The sequence below is a fragment of the Canis lupus genome, chromosome 32, assembly GCF_011100685.1.
Source record: "Canis lupus familiaris isolate Mischka breed German Shepherd chromosome 32, alternate assembly UU_Cfam_GSD_1.0, whole genome shotgun sequence".
In the NCBI taxonomy this organism is placed as follows: domain Eukaryota; kingdom Metazoa; phylum Chordata; class Mammalia; order Carnivora; family Canidae; genus Canis; species Canis lupus.
In genome coordinates, this window is record NC_049253.1 from 7,730,409 (window position 1) to 7,750,315 (window position 19,907).

Here is a 19,907-nt window from a genome sequence, read left to right on the forward strand (position 1 = left end):
ACTTTGAGAAGCACTGTGTTAAGGGAAGGAGAAAGACGGAATACAGTCTCAGGAGAAATGAACATTTCTTAAGAATCATTGGATGTGAACATGTGTGTAGGCCAAGGAGGTGTCAGAAGGCAAAAAAAAAAAAAAAAAAAAAAAAAAAAAAAAAAAAGAAAAGAAAAAAGGTGAAAGAGAGGGAATATGAATGAAAAAAATAACAAAAGAAGTTTAAAAGGAGTTGGTTTAAGAAGTCAGAAGGAATAGACCTAGGTACAAGGTAGAATATTGTCTCTCTGAGGTAGAAGGGAAAGAGAAAACTTGAGAGTTCATCATGGATAACCCAGTATCCCAAGTCAAACAGATCAAGATCTGGAAGGTAAGGTGGCAGGAGTGAGTTCAGCTTGAAAAGGGGGATCCTGGATTGAAACAGGGGCTGTAGAGAATTGGAAAGACAGTCAGTTAAGGATGAATAAAAGAATCAGTGATGGTCCAGCTGTGGTTCATCAGCAATGGATCCTATCACAGAGTCAGCCAGGGGCTGTCTCAGTTAATCTACATCTGGAAAGTGTATACGGTAGAAGGAAGGAACATAATTCACGTCAAAAGTGCCTTTAAAAGTAGAGATAACCAGACAAACCATGAGAAACAACTAACTCTGGGAAATGAAGAAAGGGTTGCAGAAGGGGAGGTGGGTGAGGGGAAGGAGTAACTGGGCGATAGGCACTGAGGAGGGCATTTGATGGGATGAGCACTGGGTGTTAAACTATATGTTGGCAAGTCAAACTTCAATAAAAACAAAAACCAAGCAAACAAACAAACAAACAAACAAACAAATTAGAGATAACCTTTTGAGCCAAGGCGTCCAGGCTCGGAGAGAGGCTGGAGGGCCTAGAAGTGGGCTCCTAGCCTGGGCAAACTGGAATGTCAGAGATGCCAATGATAATGAATGAAAAGGCTCTCTGTTCCTCCCTGTTCGACAGACAGCCGCATCTTCTGGTACAGTGCCAGCCACGACCCCGAGACACGATGGTGAAGGTCGGAGTTAACAGATTTGGCCATATTGGGCACCTGGTCACCAGGGCTGCTTTTAACTCTGGCAAAGTGGATATTGTCGCCATCAATGACCCCTTCATTGATCTCAACTACATGGTGTACATGTTCCAGTATGATTCTACCCACAGCAAATTCCACGGCACAGTCAAGGCTGAGAACGGGAAACTTGTCATCAACGGGAAGTCCATCTCCATCTTCCAGGAGCGAGATCCCGCCAACATCAAATGGGGTGATGCTGGTGCTGAGTATGTTGTGGAGTCCACTGGGGTCTTCACCACCATGGAGAAGGCTGGGGCTCACTTGAAGGGCGGGGCCAAGAGGGTCATCATCTCTGCTCCTTCTGCTGATGCCCCCATGTTTGTGATGGGTGTGAACCACGAGAAGTATGACAACTCCCTCAAGATTGTTAGCAATGCCTCCTGCACCACCAACTGCTTGGCTCCTCTAGCCAAAGTCATCCATGATCACTTCAGCATCGTGGAGGGCCTCATGACCACCGTCCATGCCATCCCTGCCACCCAGAAGACCGTGGACGGCCCCTCTGGGAAGCTGTGGTGTGACGGCCGAGGGGCTGCCCAGAACATCATCCCTGCTTCCACTGGCGCCGCCAAGGCTGTGGGCAACGTCATCCCTGAGCTGAACGGGAAGCTCACTGGCATGGCCTTCCGTGACCCCACCCCCAATGTATCAGTTGTGGATCTGACCTGCCGGCTGGAGAAAGCTGCCAAATATGACGACAACAAGAAGGTAGTGAAGCAGGCATCGGAGGACCCCCTCAAGGGCATTCTGGGCTACACTGAGGACCAGGTTGTCTCCTGTGACTTCAACAGTGACACCCACTCTTCCACCTTCGACGTTGGGGCTGGCATTGCCCTCAATGACCACTTCGTCAAGCTCATTTCCTGGTATGACAATGAATTCTGCTACAGCAACCGGGTGGTGGACCTCATGGTCCACATGGCCTCCAAGGAGTAAGAGCCTCCTGGACCACCAGCCCCAGCAAGAACAAGAGGAAGAGAGAGGCCCTCAGTTGCTGGGGAGTCCCTGCTCAACTTAATCCCCCAGCACACTGAGAATCTCCTGACCTCCAATTTACATCCTAGACCCCGAGGAAGGGGAGGGGCTTGGGGAGCCCTACCTTGTCATGTACCATCAATAAAGTATACTGTACTCAGCCAAAAAAAAAAAAAAAGAAGATGAATGAAAAAGAGGAGGTAGCAGATTATATTTACACAAGTGTTCTCTAGGTTTGGGACCTGGGATTTAGAGTGGACCAGTGAGGACAGATCCTCAGTTGCAGCTGGGGCCAGCCTGATGACTGACACGGTGTTTAATCAAGTTCAGGCAGTCAGAGAAACCCTGGGGCATTTTACGACACTTTTTTAAACTGACTGTGTTTTATTGCTGTATATCAACTACCCAAATACTCTTTTGCAATGTTATTTTCATTAATATGTAAATTTCCCCTTATTCATTTTATTTATTGTTAAAGGAAATACATAATATAAATAGGTATCAAGAACTTTGAGTTGTTCTTAAGTCCTATCTTCAATTTTATTTAATTTCCAGTTTTGAAAATGAACCTAAATAAGTTTACTTAAGGCCCTGTGGTAGACTGCTTTCCATTTTTTTCTCAGTTGTAACTATGCTTTAATTTGTGGTTTTGTTTAATGTTGATCTTCCCCACTATAATAAATACTCCAATAGGGCAGGGCGTGTGTCTGTTTTGTTCCCTTCCACAGTCTGGAATATTTAGTACCTGGAATAATTCCTAGCACATATGAGGTACTCAAAAAGCATTTGTTTTCGTTAATTGTTTATAAAAGGAGATATTAACTGAATCTAGGCAACCTCTCTTAGTTGCTTAATCCTATGCTTTGCTTACTATATATTTGACAAATTGGAAATATTTCTTTTTATTTCAGGGATATCTGCAATGTTCAAAGAAAATAAGATTCCTCCTATTGTCTTTGTAAACTATTAAATTCTCTGCCTACACTCTTAAACAAGAAAAAATTCTAACTTTTAATCTATTTTCTAATCTTTTCCCTTCAGACTGATGTAAAATTTTCAGAATACTTCTCAGTGTTCATGGTCATCACTCTTTTTTTTCCCCTAAAGATTTTATTTATTTATTCATGAGAGACAGAGAAAGAGAGAGAGAGAGAGAGAGGCAGAGACACAGGTAGGGGGAGAAGCAGGCTCCATGCAGGGAGCCCAATGTAGGACTTGATCCCAGGAGTCCAGGATCACACCATGGGCTGAAGGCGGTGCTAAACCGCTGAGCCACCCAGGCTGCCCCAATGGTCCTCACTCTTAACAGGAATTCCCACACATTTATTACCCTATTGAATTATGAGAACATTATCTGATGTTTCTGAAATTGTGACAATGTTTACATCATAGTCTCTGGCTCAGAAAATGAATCAGTTAATTAAGATGTCAGCCCCAACAAATGTTTATGTCATTTACAGGATGGTCTTAACTGCCTGCAATTTAAGGGCCTGTTGGTTCTTTCTAGTGCCTCACTGCCACCCTCTTCTGGTCACACATAACAATACAGGCATGAGAGATTCCACTTAACCAGATGTATAACTTTGCTTAATAAAGAAAATGAATGTGACTCTACAGGACAAAAAAGAACCAAATCAATTTCAAGACTTATTAATAACCTAAGAAAGTGGAAAACTTTTGTGAAACATTAAAATTGTTTTGCTTATTATTTTCCTGAACCCCATTTCAGAAAAAGGTCAATCTTTTGAATTTCATTCTAGAAAAAAATTCACTAATCCATTGTTTCAAAATCTATGATGTTTCAACACAACAATGATAAAAATTTCACTTATATTATATATGTAGAAAGAGTTTGCTAACAGAATCAATAGTGTACATAGCATTGCAGGCCATTGCTTGGGAGAAAAAAAAAATCCAATAAACTATTAGAGGATTTTAGAATAGCTAAATAAATAAAAGGAATACTGATAGTTCAAATAACATTCATCACTTATTGATAAAATGCCAAATGAGTCCTTCACTTATAAGCAATGTAGTGGTTCTGAATATACATATATATATATATATATGTGTGTGTGTGTATGTGTATATATATATATATATAACCTGAAGCTTTTGTTTATGCTGTTCTCTTGACTCCTAACTTATTCTCATTATACATCTTACAGCCAATGAATTCTGCTATCTTCTTGTAAACATGGTCTCTACTCTCTGTCACTTCTGTTTTTGCCTGTACTGGGTTCCCTCCATCTCTACTTGGGACTGTTAGCTTCCAGACCAGTTTTCCTGCCACCTATCTCTTCCCATGTTCCCACACTCTGTATTTCACACACTGCCAGATAGCTTCTTAAAAGCAGAATTAACCTTGTCACTTCCCTACTTAAAAATGTCTGCTGCCTGTCGGATGAAGTCCAAACATCTGAACTTGGCATGGAGAATCCAGGCTGCTGTGCTCAGCATGGCCTCTGCCACTTTGCACTTGCACTAAGTACCCTGGAAGAATGTCCCCCAGCACTCTGCTTTTGACTCTGGCAGAGCTTGGCACCAGGTTCTGTTGTACATCAGTTACTTAACTGTCTTTCAAGAGACTGATTCCTGAGGGTGGTGGTCAGTGTCACACTCATTCTTTTTCAAATCTTCACTGCACCGCTGGAGCTAGCTGTGTGACCAACATACAGTAGAAGCTCAATGCAGATTTGTGAATGGATGAATGAGTGAACGTTGCTCTCTTCATTATATCTAATGAAACTCTCAGTTTTCAAGTCTTAAATTATAATGCTATTTCTCTAAATCCTTTGTTGACTCTTTTCTAGCAGAATTCATAACTATAATAGTTTTTGTTCACATTACACTTAGCTATATGTATCGTCTCTTGTTCTAGGTTGTAAGTGCTAAAAGGCAACTAGTGAGAGTGAAAAGGCATAAGTTTTAGAAGCGGTTAACCCTGAGCTGTATCTCAGCCCTGCCATTCACTCTTTGTGTCATGTCTGACAGCTGACTTCAGCCTTTCTGAAATGAACCTTATATTCCCCATCTCTAAATGGAGTTAACACTACTTCCTCTTAAGATTAATGCAAACATTAAAACAGAAAGTGAAAACTCATGACACATACTAGACTTTTGCTAAATTTTAGTATTTGTTCCCTTTCCCTGAGGATGAACATCATACCTAATTTATATCTAGGTTTCCAGGGCTTCAAAAATACTCAGTTATGTGCTGAGTAAATAAATGAATTCCAGAATCAGAATTGTAGTTGGTAATAAATAACATAAGGATTACAGTCTTGTATCAAATTTTTCTCATTTTTATGTTTATAGTATCTAAAGTATACCAAAATCACATAATTTGAGGTAGAAACTTTTCTAATCTTTCAATTACACTTCCATTTGTACATTTTCCTTTATGTCATTATTGTAAAGTACATTTATGAAAAATTTAAATTAAAAGAAGTAATGTTTATTTTATATTTATTATATTTTTAGAAAGGGGGGGCAGAGGGAGAAGGAGAGAGAAAATCTTAAGCAGACTCCATGCCCAGTGCAGGGCCAGGTGTGGGGATCGATTTCACAACCTTGAGATCATGATCTGAGCTGAAATCAAGAGTTGGTCACTTAACAAAGTCACCCAGGTACCCCAAGAAGTAATGTTTATTTTTAATAAGATATGTATAATATTAAGGAAGAAAAGCAGAACATATCATTGTTCACTCAGTGTGACAGCTATGTTTAAAAAAAAAAGTCAATGAAGATCAATGACATTTTTTCCAGAAATAGAAAAAAATCCATCCTAAAATTCATGTAAAATCTCAGAAAGCCCAAATAGCCAAAGCAATCCTGAAAAAGAAGAACAAAGTTGGAGATTTCACACTTCCTAATTCTAAAACTTTCTACAAAGCTACAGTTATCGAAACAGTGTGGGGACACCTAGGTGGCTCAGTGGTTGAACATTTATCTTTGGCTCAGGTTATGATCCTGGAGTCCCAGGATGAAGTCTCACATGGATCCGGCTCCCCACAGGGAGCCTGCTTCTCCCTCTATGTCTCTGTCTCTCTCTCTGTGTCTCTCATGAATAAGTAAATAAAATCTTAAAACAAAACAGTGAGGCATTGGCATAAAGACAGACATCCAGACCAATGAAATAGCACAGAGAACTCAGAAATAAACCTTCACATATATGGTCATATGATTTCTAACAAGGATGTCAAGACCATTCAGTGGGGGAAAGAACAATCTTTTCAATAAATGGTATTGGAAAAACTGGATATCCACATGCAAAAGAATAAAGTTGGACCCTTACCTTACACCAGAAACAAAAACTAACTCAAAAACATCAAGCCTTAAACTATAAAAGTCTTAGAAGAAAACAGAAGAAAATCTTTATGATACTGAATTTTGCAGTGATTTCTTGGGTGTGATATCAAAAGTACAGATAACAAACAAAAACAAAAACCCAAATATGTTGGAGTACAAGAAATTTAAAAACCTCTGTGCATCAAAGTTCATATTAAACAGAGTGAAAAGGAAACCTATGGAAAGGGAAAAATATTTGTCAAACATATAGCTGACAAGGAGTTAATAAACAGAATATATAAAGAATTCCTACCACTCAACAGTAAGAATACAACCTAATTTAAAAAAAAGCAAAGGACTTGAATAGACATTTCTTCAAAGAAGATATGCAAATGGTCAATAAGTACATTAAAAGATGCTCAACATCACTAATAATTAGGGAATGCAAATAAAAATCAATGAGAAACCACTTCATATCTATTAGGATGGCTCCTGTGTGTGTGCGTGTGTGTGTGGGGGAACAGAAAATAAAAAAGTATTGGCCAGGATGTGGAGAAATCGGAATCTTAGCACACTGTTGGTGGGAATATAAAATGGTATTTCTGCTATGGAAGACATTACGGTGTTTCCTCAAAAAATTAAAAATAGAACTATCATATAATCCAGGAATTCCACTTCTGAGGACATATCCAAAATAACTGTAAGCAGGGATTTGCAGGGACATTTGTATACCATGTTCATACAACACTCACTTACAGTGGCCAAAAGGTAGAAGTAACTTATGTTTCCTTCAACAGATGAATAAACAAAATGGAATATTATTTAGGAATATTATTGCCATGCTATAGCATTTGGGAATATTATTTATATTAAATTAAATATTATTCAAAAAGGAAATTCTGACAAATGCTATAACATGGATAAATTTGAGGACATTATACAAAGTGAAATAAGCCAGTCTCAAAAAGACAATATTGCATGATTCTACTTACATGAGGTACCCCTAGTAGTTAAATTCATAGAGATAGAAAGTAGAATAGTGGTTGCAAGGGATGAGGGAAGAAGGAGAATGATAAGTTATCATTTGATAGGACAGAGTTTCAATCTTGCAAGATGAACAGAATTCTGTGGATAGATAGGAGTGATGGTAACATAACCATTGAAGGTAAATTAGTACCACTATACTGTACACTTTAAATGATTATGGTGGAAAATTTTATGTGTATTTTACCACAATTTTTTAAACATAAAATAATCAGAAAAAATTGTCAAAATATTAAGAGTCCAGCTCTCAGTAATACTTTTCAATTATTTCCCCCTTCTTTTAATAATTTCTACAATGACTGTGTGTAGCTATATAATTTAGGAAAAATAATTAATTCAAAAGTTTCATGTAGAAACATCCAAAACTGGTGTTCATAATTTTGATCCATTCCTAATTTAGAACTTTCTAGTTTAAAAAATATTAAACACAGAGGATTTTATTATAATAAAAGAATGGACAGCATAAGGAATAATCTCTACTCTTTATTTCTTGCATTATGTCATCGGCATTGTTGCATGATTGCTACTTGAAATATCCAGGTAAGAAACAGAGGAACTCACCTTCCTGAGTACCAAATGAGAGTGGAGAAGTTATAATTGGTCATTCCTGTTCACCACTTTAGAAACACATAGAGGAAAAATGTCAATCAAGGAAGACCAAATCCCGTCCAAAGTGTGTAATGGAACAAATCTCTCCCCTCATTCCCTTAAATAGAGGTAGGGTTTCAAATCTCTCCTTAGACATTTTAGAAACCTCACTATCAGAGGTCTAAATAATCAGGGGTGGTACTGACAATTTTGTAATGAAGAAATTATGAAATAAAGAGATTTTGCTGAAAAACCTTTCTGAATGATATTTTATCTTGAAGTTCTGAACTTCTACTCAGTAACTTGAAAAAAAAATCTATTTATTACTTTTTGAGGATTACCAGAAAAAGAAAATCCTCCTGGTTATTTTTTATAAATATTTTGCTAAATGAGTTTGCAATAATAATTACTACTTTTTCATATGCTAGAAATAGCAATATATTACATATCATAAAGTGCTTTACATTTTCAACTACCTTGAAAAATCTCTCAAGGTGCAGCTTATGCTTGTAAGCCCCTGAACCACTGGTTCTAAGTGAGCAGCCTCCTGACCATTGCCATTTTTGGACTTTGCTTTTACCTTCCTTGTTTAATTTGCATACCTCTCCCTAATCTTTGAATCTTATGTCATCACCCTCTGCCTCTCACTGTTAATGCCAACTACCAGCTCCTAGGACATTTTAGATTCCGCATCACTGTTACTCTCTCTAAACACCTCTATTTTTGGATATTTCAACAATTATTTAGTGATTAGGGACTCTTGGTTTCTTGAAATCCTTCCCTCTGAAGATCTTGTCCTTCACCTAACCTCAGGCATTCACTTTCAAGGTCATACTGCCTAGACTTTATTTTTAGCAAAAATAACAACTCTTTCATGCTCTCAAATTCATGTATCCAACTTTCTGTCCAATACCATCCATCTTGTCTTCTTTTACTCTCCCAAATCCAACAATCCTAAAATCCCACTGGGACCTATATAATCCATTGATCCTACCCTTTCTATGGGTCCACACCAACTTGAGGTCCTCTCTCCCCCTTTTACCCAGTTTAATTTCCGTGGTCAATCATGATAATCACCACATGCATACACTTTTGATTCCCTTGTTTTTAATATGTGCATGTCAAAATCATAACTCCAGTTAAATACAACTTTTACACAGCTGAACAATGCTGGAGAAAAAAATAACCATGCCCCCTGATTTAAATTTCTGACTCTAAAACTCAGTGATGCCAATAATAGTGCCCGGCAATCATACTGTGATTTTCAGGTCCTTCCACTCTTAGTGGCCTATTTCATGCTTTCTCTCCCTTTGTCCTCTACTCTCATTCTCAGCAATCAGAAGAGGACTTCCACAGACTCCCACTCACCTCTACCAATCTAACAACAGCTGCATCCCATATTCTGACCTTCTATTTGCTTTCAGAGATAAGTCATCCATTCTCTTATCCAGAACCAGTCACTCCATTCAAACAATAATTCCACCTTTCTTCCTATTCAATCTCATTGCTGAATTTTCTCTTCTGAGTTTTTGCTCTCCATTGGTTCATTCTGATGTTTACAAACATGCCATTATTTCTCCCATCTTAGAAGTCTCTTGACTTCGCTTCCATCCATAGCTATTGCCCTTTGCAGCATAGTTCCTTGAGAGAATTGCTCCTACTTGAGCTTTCAACCTGTCTCTTCCCATTTTCTCTTAAATGTACTTCAATCAGACTTCTGCTCCATTACTCCACTGAAACTGCCCTTGTCAAAGTCACCGGTAAACTTCAATTGCAACACCCAATGGTCAATTCTCACTCCTCTTCCTTGGTAACCTACCAACAGCATGTGACACAGACCCTTCCTCCTCTATTGTCCATCAGTACACTACACTCTCAGGGGTACCTGGGTGACTGAGTCAGTTATTCATCTGCATTAGGCTCCAGTCATGATCCCGGAGTCCTGGGATGAGCCCATCATCAGGCTCCTTGCTCAGCAGGGAGCCTGCTTCTCCCTTTCCCTCTGCCTGCTGCTCTGCCTGCTTGTGCTCTATCAAATGAATAAATAAAATCTTTTTTAAAAAAAGGGATACCACACTCTCTTGATGTTTATTCCTCTACCTCACTGATCTCTCCTTCTCTGCCATTTTGGCTGGTTCATCCTCTTCTCCTAGACTCCTTAATGTTGAAATGTGCAAAGGCTCAGTCTCTGACCCTGTTCTCTTTCTTATCTAAATCTACTCCTTGGTAATCTCATTCAGTTCATAGTTGTAAATATCATGTATTGGCTGACAATCACCAACTTTGTATCTCCAGTCCAAACTTCAACTGTCAAAAACTCTTGAAATTTTCAGATGCATATTTTCAACTGTTTATTGGATACCTGTGCTTGGATATCCAGTAAACATCACATTCTCAACATGTTCACTTTGAACTCCCAATCAGTCTTAGTTAATGACTCTACCTTTCCAGGAAAGTGAAATGAAAGGCCAGCTCTTAGATGAGCTGTGCATTCATAAGAGGCTGAATGGGAACAGATAGGGACACAGAATCTAAAGGGACACATCTTTTTTTTCCCCAAATTTTTATTTGAATTCTAGTTAGTTAACATACAGTGCAATATTGGTTTCAGGAGTAGAATTCAGTGATTCATCACTTATATACAACACCCAGTGCTCAACATAACAAGGGCCCTCCTTAATATCCATCTCCCCATCCAGCCCATCCCCCACCCAGCTCCTTTCTGCAACCCTCAGTGTGTTCTCTATCGTTAAGAGTCTTTTATGGTTTGTTTCCTACCCTTCTCTTTTTTTCCCTGAAGGAATACATCTTTTGGAGAAAACTTGGCAAGGGGGAACTCCCTGGCTCCCTCATGTTCACTCAGCCTTTCACACTCTGTGCATGTGCAGCTGTGGTCTAAAAAGCTTTTCCTTGACAACTGTGATTTGGGGAATGAGTGTGTTGAGATACTGTAAGACTTCTGAAATCTATGTTGCATAATAAGTAGCACTTTTCTTTTCTTTCACTGTAACTTGCTTTTTCATACACAGTGGCTTCTGGCTCACAAGTGAGAGGTATTACCAGTCTACTGGAGGTCTTCCAATAGGCTCCATCAAGTATTTGGGTCATGAAAATCCTGAAGATTTTAGGATAGTGGTCTCTGATGTATTTTTAAAGATCTAGATTTTGAAACATTTCATTATAATGAGTGCAAAATGGTATTATTTAAAAATTTGGAGAAAAAATACAGTAAAAAAGAAAATAAGAATTACCCATAGTCCCACTAAGAAATAAGCACTATACAGCCACTCTGGAAAACAGTGAGGAGGTTCCTCAAATAGTTAAAAATAGAGCTAACCTATGACCCAGGAATGCACTATTGCATATTTACACCAAATATACAGATGCAGTGAAACAATGGGATGCCTGCACCCCAGTGTTCATAGCAACAATGTCCACAATAGCCAAACTGTGGAAGGAGCCACGATGTCCTTTGACAGATGAACGGATATTAAATATGTGATACAGGGATGCCTGGGTGGCTTTGTGGTTGAGCATCTGCTTTTGGCTCAGGTCATGATCCCAGAGTCCTGGGATCGAGTCCAGCATCAGGCTCACTGCAGGGAGCCTGCTTCTCCCTCTGCCTATGTCTGCCTTTCTGTGTGTGTATCTCTCATAAGCACCCCCCACCAAAAACTATATATATATACACATACACACACAATGTAATACTACTCAGCCATCAGAAAGGATGCATACTTACCATTTACATTGATGTGGATGGAACTGCAGGGCATTATGCTGGGTGAAGTAAGTCAATAAGAGAAAGACAATTATCATACGGTTTCACTCACATGTGGAATATAAGAAATAGTGAAAGGGTTCATAAGGGAAGGGGGGGAACTGAGTGGGGAAGAATTAAAAAGGAAAACAAACCATAAGAGACTCCTCACTCTGGGAAACAAAGGGTTGCAGAAGGGGAGGAGAGTGGGGGGTATAGGGTAACTGCACGAGCAGCACTAAGGAGGGCACTTGATGAGATGAGCACTGGGTTTGCCAACATATAGTTGAAAAATTGAATTTAAATAAAATTAAATAAAAAGAAATAAGCACTATAAAATTTTGATATCGTTTCTCTGCATAGATATGTTTATATGTTTGTTATATATACACATATATCTTCATATTTATAATAAACTTTTTAAAAGTGTAAGTTTTCAAAACTTAACTAAGTATTCTTTGACAACAATTGAGCACTCTGATTTTTGCCTCTTAATTGAGGTGCTTAAGTGTAGTCAGAGTGATTTAACAAAACACTGTGACACTGAACATATTTTAGTGACACTTCCTTTCACTCATGTCTTATGGTTAACTTAAGCATGCTTTCTGCATGTATCATCTTCCATTTTTCTTTCAGCCTTGCTTTGGAACTAGACATTCTCACCACTCTGCTGCCCCCTTTACATTCCATCTAATACAAGTGACTAATAATCCCAGTAGCCATCCCTCATCAGTGAATATTAATGTTTATCAAAACTTATCCTAGGAAAAGGTTTCTCATACTGTGTCTAGGACAAGCATAATGTAAATGTAGCAGGATGGAAGAGACTGGAGTGGGGCCAGAACCTCCTCTGGAGCTATTCATTTACATCAGGAAGGTACATTGAAGAGCAGACACATCTGCAGCTACTATAGACACAGATAAGGAAAATCTTGTCTGGCAAGTATGTCATCTCACTCAAAAGAGCTATTATTGGACAAATGGCATAGTTGTAGTAAACAGCTAGAATTAGATATGGAGGAAGTATATAGAAATGAGGTAGAATAATGAAGCCATGCTAATGACAACGTAGCAAAGAAATGGAAATAATTATTACCATTTATTGAACAAATACTGCTGATAATAGTACCTGACTCACTGTAATGACTATTAAATTAAAAAATATATATAAGTCTTGTAGCAAAAAAAAGAAAGGACAAAACTGACTCTAACAGGGGTAATCAATTTATCAGAGCAAAAGCATCCTGTATCATAGGATAGCACTTATACTTGATAAAAGTAGCCTAGAATAGATCTTTTTTTCTTTTTTGACTAGACAGTAAAAACTTAAAAAAAAATAACATAATAGCACAAAAGCAAAAACTAGGCCATGCTATGGACAAGCTGCTTTAAAATGTGAGCCTGTTAATACAGAATATATAGTATTCCTTTTGGGAATCCTTATATATATTTAAATGGAGCAAAAATTCTGGATTTTTTTTTAAAAACAATACCAAATTAGAAGAGGCATTTGCCAAGGCCCAGAGCCTCTTAAATGTCTCAACCTCCTACTGTCTCTAGTGGAGTAGATATCATTATATATGTGTGGAGAAGTGGATGCAATTCTTCAAGTGTTGAGTTGATGGATTTATTTTTTTATTTATTCCGGGGAAAAATTACATCCTTTGTGAGCTAGGGAGCTTTAGGTAGTGCTAAGTCTCATTTAAACAAAAGAAATAGGGCAGAAAAGTAGGAATCCAAGAAATTTTTATTTAGCAAATTCATATTAGTTATCTACAATGTGTCGTGCACTGGGCTAGGAAATGGGAATTCAGATAGAAGACATATCTTACTTTTCCAAATGGTTACTGCAAAATGTTCTGGGGTAGAAGAATGTTCTGGGTCCTAGGAAATGTCTAATCCAACAGGACAAAGGCTAGAGGCTGAGGAGATCAGGATATGCCTTGAGATGTTGAGGGCCTAAACCAATAATTAATAGATATGGGTAGTTCTCAAAGATATTTATGAAATCAATGTAACTTTAAAATTGATTAGACATTGTTGGTAAAGAAATAAGGGGTGTAGAGAGCCCCACGTGTTGAGCTTGAGCAAGTACATGGCTTTTAGTGCCAGATATCAATGTAAAAAAATACTGATGGGAGGTGGTAAATGGGTCTACTGTTGAAAATGTTATATGTGAGATGCCTGTGGGATGCAGAATAGAGAAATTTAGTAATAGATGTTTACACTTGGATGTAAGAGTCCAGAACTCTGGGAGAAGAAACACAGGGGCCTTAGTGTAACCTGGTATAAGTGCAGCAACGGGCACTCATCCAATGTGAATATGCAGCAAGAGAAAGAGGAAGCAGAGAGCAGAATGTAGTAAATGAAGTGGGCAGAGAAAGAAAATATAAAAGGGAACTGTAGCCAGAGAAGTAGGAGAAAAGTCAGAAATGCAAGGGGATATGGAAACCAAAAAAGAAAATTTGCAGAAGTCAACAGTGTCAAAATTGTAAAAAGAGAGAAAGATGAAGTCTAAAAAGTGACCTCTGGATTTGGATTAAGTAATGAGAGGTCATTTTATTGAGTGAAAACATATTTAAAGAATATGTCTCAAGAAATTCCTAAGGAGAGCTACAAAGATGACGTGCTTTGCTACATCTACCTTAAAAGGCTGGAGCCTGCAGCCTGGAATTAATTGGGGAGGGGTGTTTCTGTCTGCTTCTCAGCTGCTGACAAGCTGGGCCTTTAGAAGCTCCACCTAGGGACACCTGGGTGGCTCAGTGGTTGAGCTTGAGTGTTTGCCTTTGGCTCAGGGTGTGATCCCGGAGTGGGGACCACGCCCTGAGCTGAAGGAAGTCCCACATCGGGCTCCTTGCGTGGAACCTGCTTCTCCCTCTGTCTCTCTTTCACTCTGTCATTAATAAATAAATAAAACCTTAAAAAAAAAAAGAAGCTCCACTAATTCCTGGTGTCCTCCCAGTCTCTCTTGCCCACTGGGGAATAGGGGAGGAGGAGTGGCAGGGAATCTGGGCCCAAAAGGCTTCAGATGTTTCTTATTAAATAATCTGCAACTTTTGGAGATGTGAATCAGACCTGATGAATATCTCAGAAGAGGTGCTATTCACTCACATTTTATTATCCCTCGCACTAACTCGGTACATGATTTAGGGAAGCAAATTTCTGGGTAGGAATATAGTTATCTTGGAAAATGATGACTGATAGCAGCCAAGCTTTAACCAGAGATTAAGTCATTTCAAACAAATGGTCAAATAAAAGGACATATGATGAGGCTCTAAGCATTTTTTTAAAAGATTTTATTTATTTATTCATGAAAGATACACACACACACATAGAGAGAGAGAGAGAGAGAGAGAGAGAGAGAGAGGCAGAGACACAGGCAGAGGGAGAAGCAGGCTCTGTGCAGGGAGCCCCATGCGGGTCTCGATCCCGGGTCTCCAGGATCATGCTCTGGGCTGAAGGCAGCGCTAAACTGCTGAGCCACCCAGGAATTCCCTCTAAGAATTTTTTTATAGAAAAGAAAAAAAACTATGAACAGACAAGACTTTTATTGAAGACTTTGCATATTTTCTAGTGCTTATAATGCACTAGTGGAGAATGTACCACAGTAACTAGATGCGCTAGGGTTAAGATTCTAAGCCATATTTTCTGGCCAAGCCAATGACATGATATACTTTGAGGTACAATAATATGTGCAAAGATACGGCAAAAATGAATGTAAATACAACACGTATATGTATAAATGTATGAATCCAGGTTATGGGAATTCAAGAGAATGAGAAACAAATTAGGAAATTATTAGCATACATATCAAGTAAAGTTCCCATTCCTCTTTCCCTTCTTTCTTCCTTTCTTCAAAATAGAAGTATACGTTGACTGCAGTAAAAACTATGGCTTAGACAGAAGCGATTTATGCAAGAAAAATCAACTGATAGTATTTCAATTGGTTTTTCTATGTTTTCTGACTCTCCTATGTTCATTCACTCTAGCACTGAGACTCAATCCTCTTTTTCAAATAGCTAGTTATTTGTATGCCAAGTAAATAAAGGTAAGATTTATCTTCCAAAGACTGCACAGTTGTAGTTACTGTATAGCAGCATAGTTTTATTTAACACATTCTATTAGTTTTGTCAAAAAGTAATATATAAGTATGTTATAAAAAGTTAGGGTAAAAATACATATACAGACATAGAAAAAAGAAAATGAAAAATTAGTCACTGTAAGACAATAACCACTTTTAGAATATTTGTGAATTTATATCTATCTATATCTATATTTTATATGTATTACATAATTGTAAGTATAATAGTTCATTGACCCTGAATCTGTTTTTGACTCAGAATTTTAAAAATATTTTATTTATTTATTTGAGAGAGACAAACAAAGATAGCAAGAGAGAACACAAGCAGGGAGAAGAGGGAGAAGTAGGTCTCCAGAGCAGGGAGCCTAATGCAGGGCTTGATCCCAGCACCCTCAGATCATGACCTGAGCTGAAAGCAGATGCTTAATTGACTGAGTCATCTAGATTCCCCTCACTTAGCATTTTCTACGCTGGTATTATTATTCATCTTGTCTTACAGATATACAGTAGTTCCCCCCCCCCATCCTTAGGGGATACATTCAAGACCACGGATGCCTGAAGCCATATTGAAACCTATATATACCATATTTTTTCCTATACATACATACATAAAGTTTAATTTATAAATTAAGCACAGGAAGAGATTAACAACAACAATAAAATAAAACAGTTACAACAACATACTGTTAATAAAACATGTGAATGTGGTCTCTCTCAAAATATCTTAGTGTACAGGTATAACTTGAAGATATTTTGGGTCCAGTTTTAGACTACCATATTAAAGCAAATATTGCAATAAAACGAGTCAAATAAACTTTTTGGTTTCCCAGTGCATATAAAAGTTATTTTTACACTATAGTCTATTAAGTGTGCAATAGCATTATGCCTAAAAAAATGTACATACCTTGCTGAAAAAAATACTTTATTACTGGAAAATGCTAATCATCATCTGAGCTTTCAGTAAGTTGTAATCACTCATCACAGATCACCATAACAAACACAATGATAATGACAAAGTTTGAAACATTGAGAGAATTACCAAAATGTGACACAGAGACACAAAGTGAGCAAATGCTATTGGAAAAACTGTGCCAAAAGACTTGCTTGACTCAGGGTGCCTTAAACCTTCAGATAGCAAAAACATCAGTATCTGTAAAGTGCAATAAAGTGATGACAATAAAATGAGATATGCCTGTACCATACTCACCGTTCTTCTTCTTGTGGTGATATGAGCCAGTAAAAAGCCTATGTGAGGAGAGTAAGAGAGGTGAATGATGCAGGCATATGACGAAGTGTCAGAAGGAAGATCATCTGCTTCTGGTGATGGTTGATGGCAGATAACTGAAACCACGGAAAGCAAAACCACGGTTAAGGGAGGGAGTACTATACTATAATTTGCTTAACCTTTCCCTTTTGTTAGAATGCTTACAATTCTTATCATAAATACCTTTATGATAAACACCTTTGTGAATTTTCTCTATAATAAGAATTATATCCTTCCAAGAATGGATTCCTCAAAAGAAATTGCCAGTATGGTCATTTTTAAACGGCCATTGACACACTTCATGATACATTAATGACCCTTGACCTAGATGATGTTTATGGTCCCACTCTCTTCTTCACCCTTTCCTCATACCACCCCTCCCTGCCTTTCAAAGATATCAGTGTCTGGGTGAAGCAGGTTGAGTAGAACTCTATAGTGCTTACTCTGGGATGATTCATCATCTTTATGATTCCTCTTTTTTTTTTTTTTTTAGATTTATTTGTTTATTTTAGAGAGAGAGAGCAAGCCAGGGAAGGGGCAGAGGCAGAGAATCCCAAGCAGGTTCCACACTGAGTGCAGAGACCATAATGGGCGGATCCTGTGACCCTGAGATCATGACCTGAGCCAAAATCAGGTTGGTCACCCAACTGACTGAGCCACCCAGGTGCCTCTATTCTCTCCATGATTCTTTTTTTTTTTAATATTTTATTCATTTATTCATGAGAGACACACAGAGAGAGGTAGACACATAGGCAGAAGGAGAAGCAGGCTTCCTGTGGGAAGCCTGATGCGGGACTCAATCCCAGGACCCTGGGATCACAACGCAAGCCAAAGTACTATGTTAAATAACAGGGGCACCTGGGTGGCTCAATGGTTGAGCATCTGCCAGTGCATCTCAGTGGCTTGCTCAACCAGGTTGGCTACTTTCTAACTCCCTTCAATTTTTTGACAATTCATGAGGACTGCAGATATGCTAAAATGATGAAGCATTTTTAACCAACTATTTTGTATAGCTATAATTAAGAAATTTAACAGATCATATTATTATTTTTAAAGATTTTATTTATTTATTCATGGGGGAGAGAGAGAGAGAGAGAGAGAGAGGAACAGACCAAGGCAGAGGGAGAAGCAGGCTCCATGCAGGGAGCCCGACATGGGACTCGATCCTGGGTCTCCAGGATCACACCCTAGGCCGAAGGCGGCGCTAAACTGCTGAGCCACCTGGGCTGCCCCAGATCATATTATTAATTGAGCTTTATAACTAAGGACCAGTGAGGTTCAAATTTCTGCACTGGTTCAGAAAATATCCACTTATCAAATACATCAGTTCGATATTTCCAAAACTTCAGCTATTTACATGCCACCTTCACAACTTTTACTATATCTGCATATTATCTATGAGAGTATTTATTTACTCATTTTCTTTTTTTTTTAGTGTACGTGCTGCTGAAGCAAGCACAATTTACTCATTTTCTTGAAATCAGTAGTAAACACCTCACTTTCTTTTTACCTAACATCCTCCTGAGCAATAATATCCATGAAATCATAAATGTTATGAGTTAATTATATGGTTTTTAGAAAGATTTTACTTATTTATTTACCTATTTAGAAAGCAAGCGTATGTATAAGCGGCCAGGAGTGGTGGGGCCGCAGAGGGAGAGAGGGAGAGGGAGAGAGGGAGAGGGAGAGGGAGAGAGGGAGAGAGAGAGAGAATCTCAAGCAGACTCCACCCTGAGCTCAGAGATTGACATGGGGCTTGATCCCAGGACCCTGAGATCATGACCTGAGCTGAAATCAAGAGTTTGCTTAACCAACTAAGCCATCCAGGCTCCCCTGATTAATTATATTTTTAATTCACATTAAATTAAGGATGTAATTCAAATTTTCAAAGTTTGGACATGTGCCACCTAAAATCAATAGTTTGTACACTATACTTTGAAAAACTGTATTAATATATAACTGATATTAAAGCTATAATCAGCTTTGTTCTTTAGACATAGAAGGGTAATAGCACCAGATAATACTCTTACTTTTATTTTTTTATTATTTTTTTTAATACTCTTACTTTTAAATTTGTCTGACAGAATTCTATGAACACAGGAAATCTCAACATCCTGCAAGAATCAATGTCACTGTCAACAAGAAACAAAGATTCCCCCATATAGAGAAGCAATAGATACAATAACAAAAATATGGAATGAGTTTACAACAAAAGTTTGAATGTACATCCCTATTAAAATTCTTCAAAACACGGGTACTTAACATTTCAGGAAAACATTTTCAATAAACATTTTATGCTAAAAAGCCATCCATCTGAAAGAGATGAAAAAGCAGTATATGTACTGTGTTTGGGGTAAAGGGGTTAGTGAAATTATTTTGGAATGGAAGGAACCATGGAGTTTCTGAAATATTTTGAAGTAAATACATTTATTCTTAAAGAAAATTCCAGGTTCTAAACCCAAACTTAGATCACATAGGACTTAAGTGGAGATTATTATGCTTAATATGTCGAGTGTGTTCATTACACAGTATTATTCTATGTGAGATTTTATAACATCCATCATGATTTACATATGGCTTTAAAATACACATATATTTAAAGTTTAAGCAATTATTGGCCCCTTACTTGAAAGGAATCTAATCAAAGCCCCCTCCCCAGCCAATTCTATAGACAAAACTCACAGGTGTTTATACCTGGCCATAACTCTTTGTTTTCTAGGTCATGGTACTCTTTTTTTTCTCAGAAAATAGACCCCATCTACAAAACATATTCTTCTCTAGCTTGACCACAACACACATTCTGGACAAGCCCTGGACAGAGCTCCTCA

At 38.1% G+C, this 19,907-nt stretch overlaps 2 protein-coding genes across 18 annotated transcripts in view; one reads left to right on the forward strand and one right to left on the reverse strand.

Moving 5' to 3' along the window:
• Positions 1 to 19,907, reverse strand: part of ALPK1 (alpha kinase 1) — a 136,298-nt gene that overhangs the window by 108,191 nt on the left and 8,200 nt on the right. For 12 of the 16 annotated variants that reach the window (XM_038581871.1, XM_038581876.1, XM_038581870.1 and 9 more), the window contains one exon: positions 17,023 to 17,156. The gene's annotated coding sequence lies outside the window, so the exon portion shown is untranslated. Of the gene's footprint in view, positions 1 to 7,947; positions 8,004 to 11,716; positions 11,755 to 17,022; positions 17,157 to 19,907 lie in introns of all 16 variants that reach the window. The other 4 variants (XM_038581883.1, XM_038581882.1, XM_038581878.1 and 1 more) reach the window with 3 other exon arrangements.
• On the forward strand, positions 945 to 2,013 carry LOC106558132 (glyceraldehyde-3-phosphate dehydrogenase-like). 2 transcript variants are annotated; one of them, XM_038581888.1, is made up of 2 exons: positions 945 to 1,134; positions 1,189 to 2,013. In XM_038581888.1, exons 1-2 carry the CDS (start codon positions 1,012 to 1,014, stop codon positions 2,011 to 2,013), a joined length of 948 nt encoding a protein of 315 aa, XP_038437816.1. In that variant the 5' UTR covers positions 945 to 1,011. The 2 variants fall into 2 exon arrangements, with proteins under 2 accessions (XP_038437816.1, XP_038437815.1); XM_038581887.1 differs by having other exon boundaries at positions 945 to 2,013.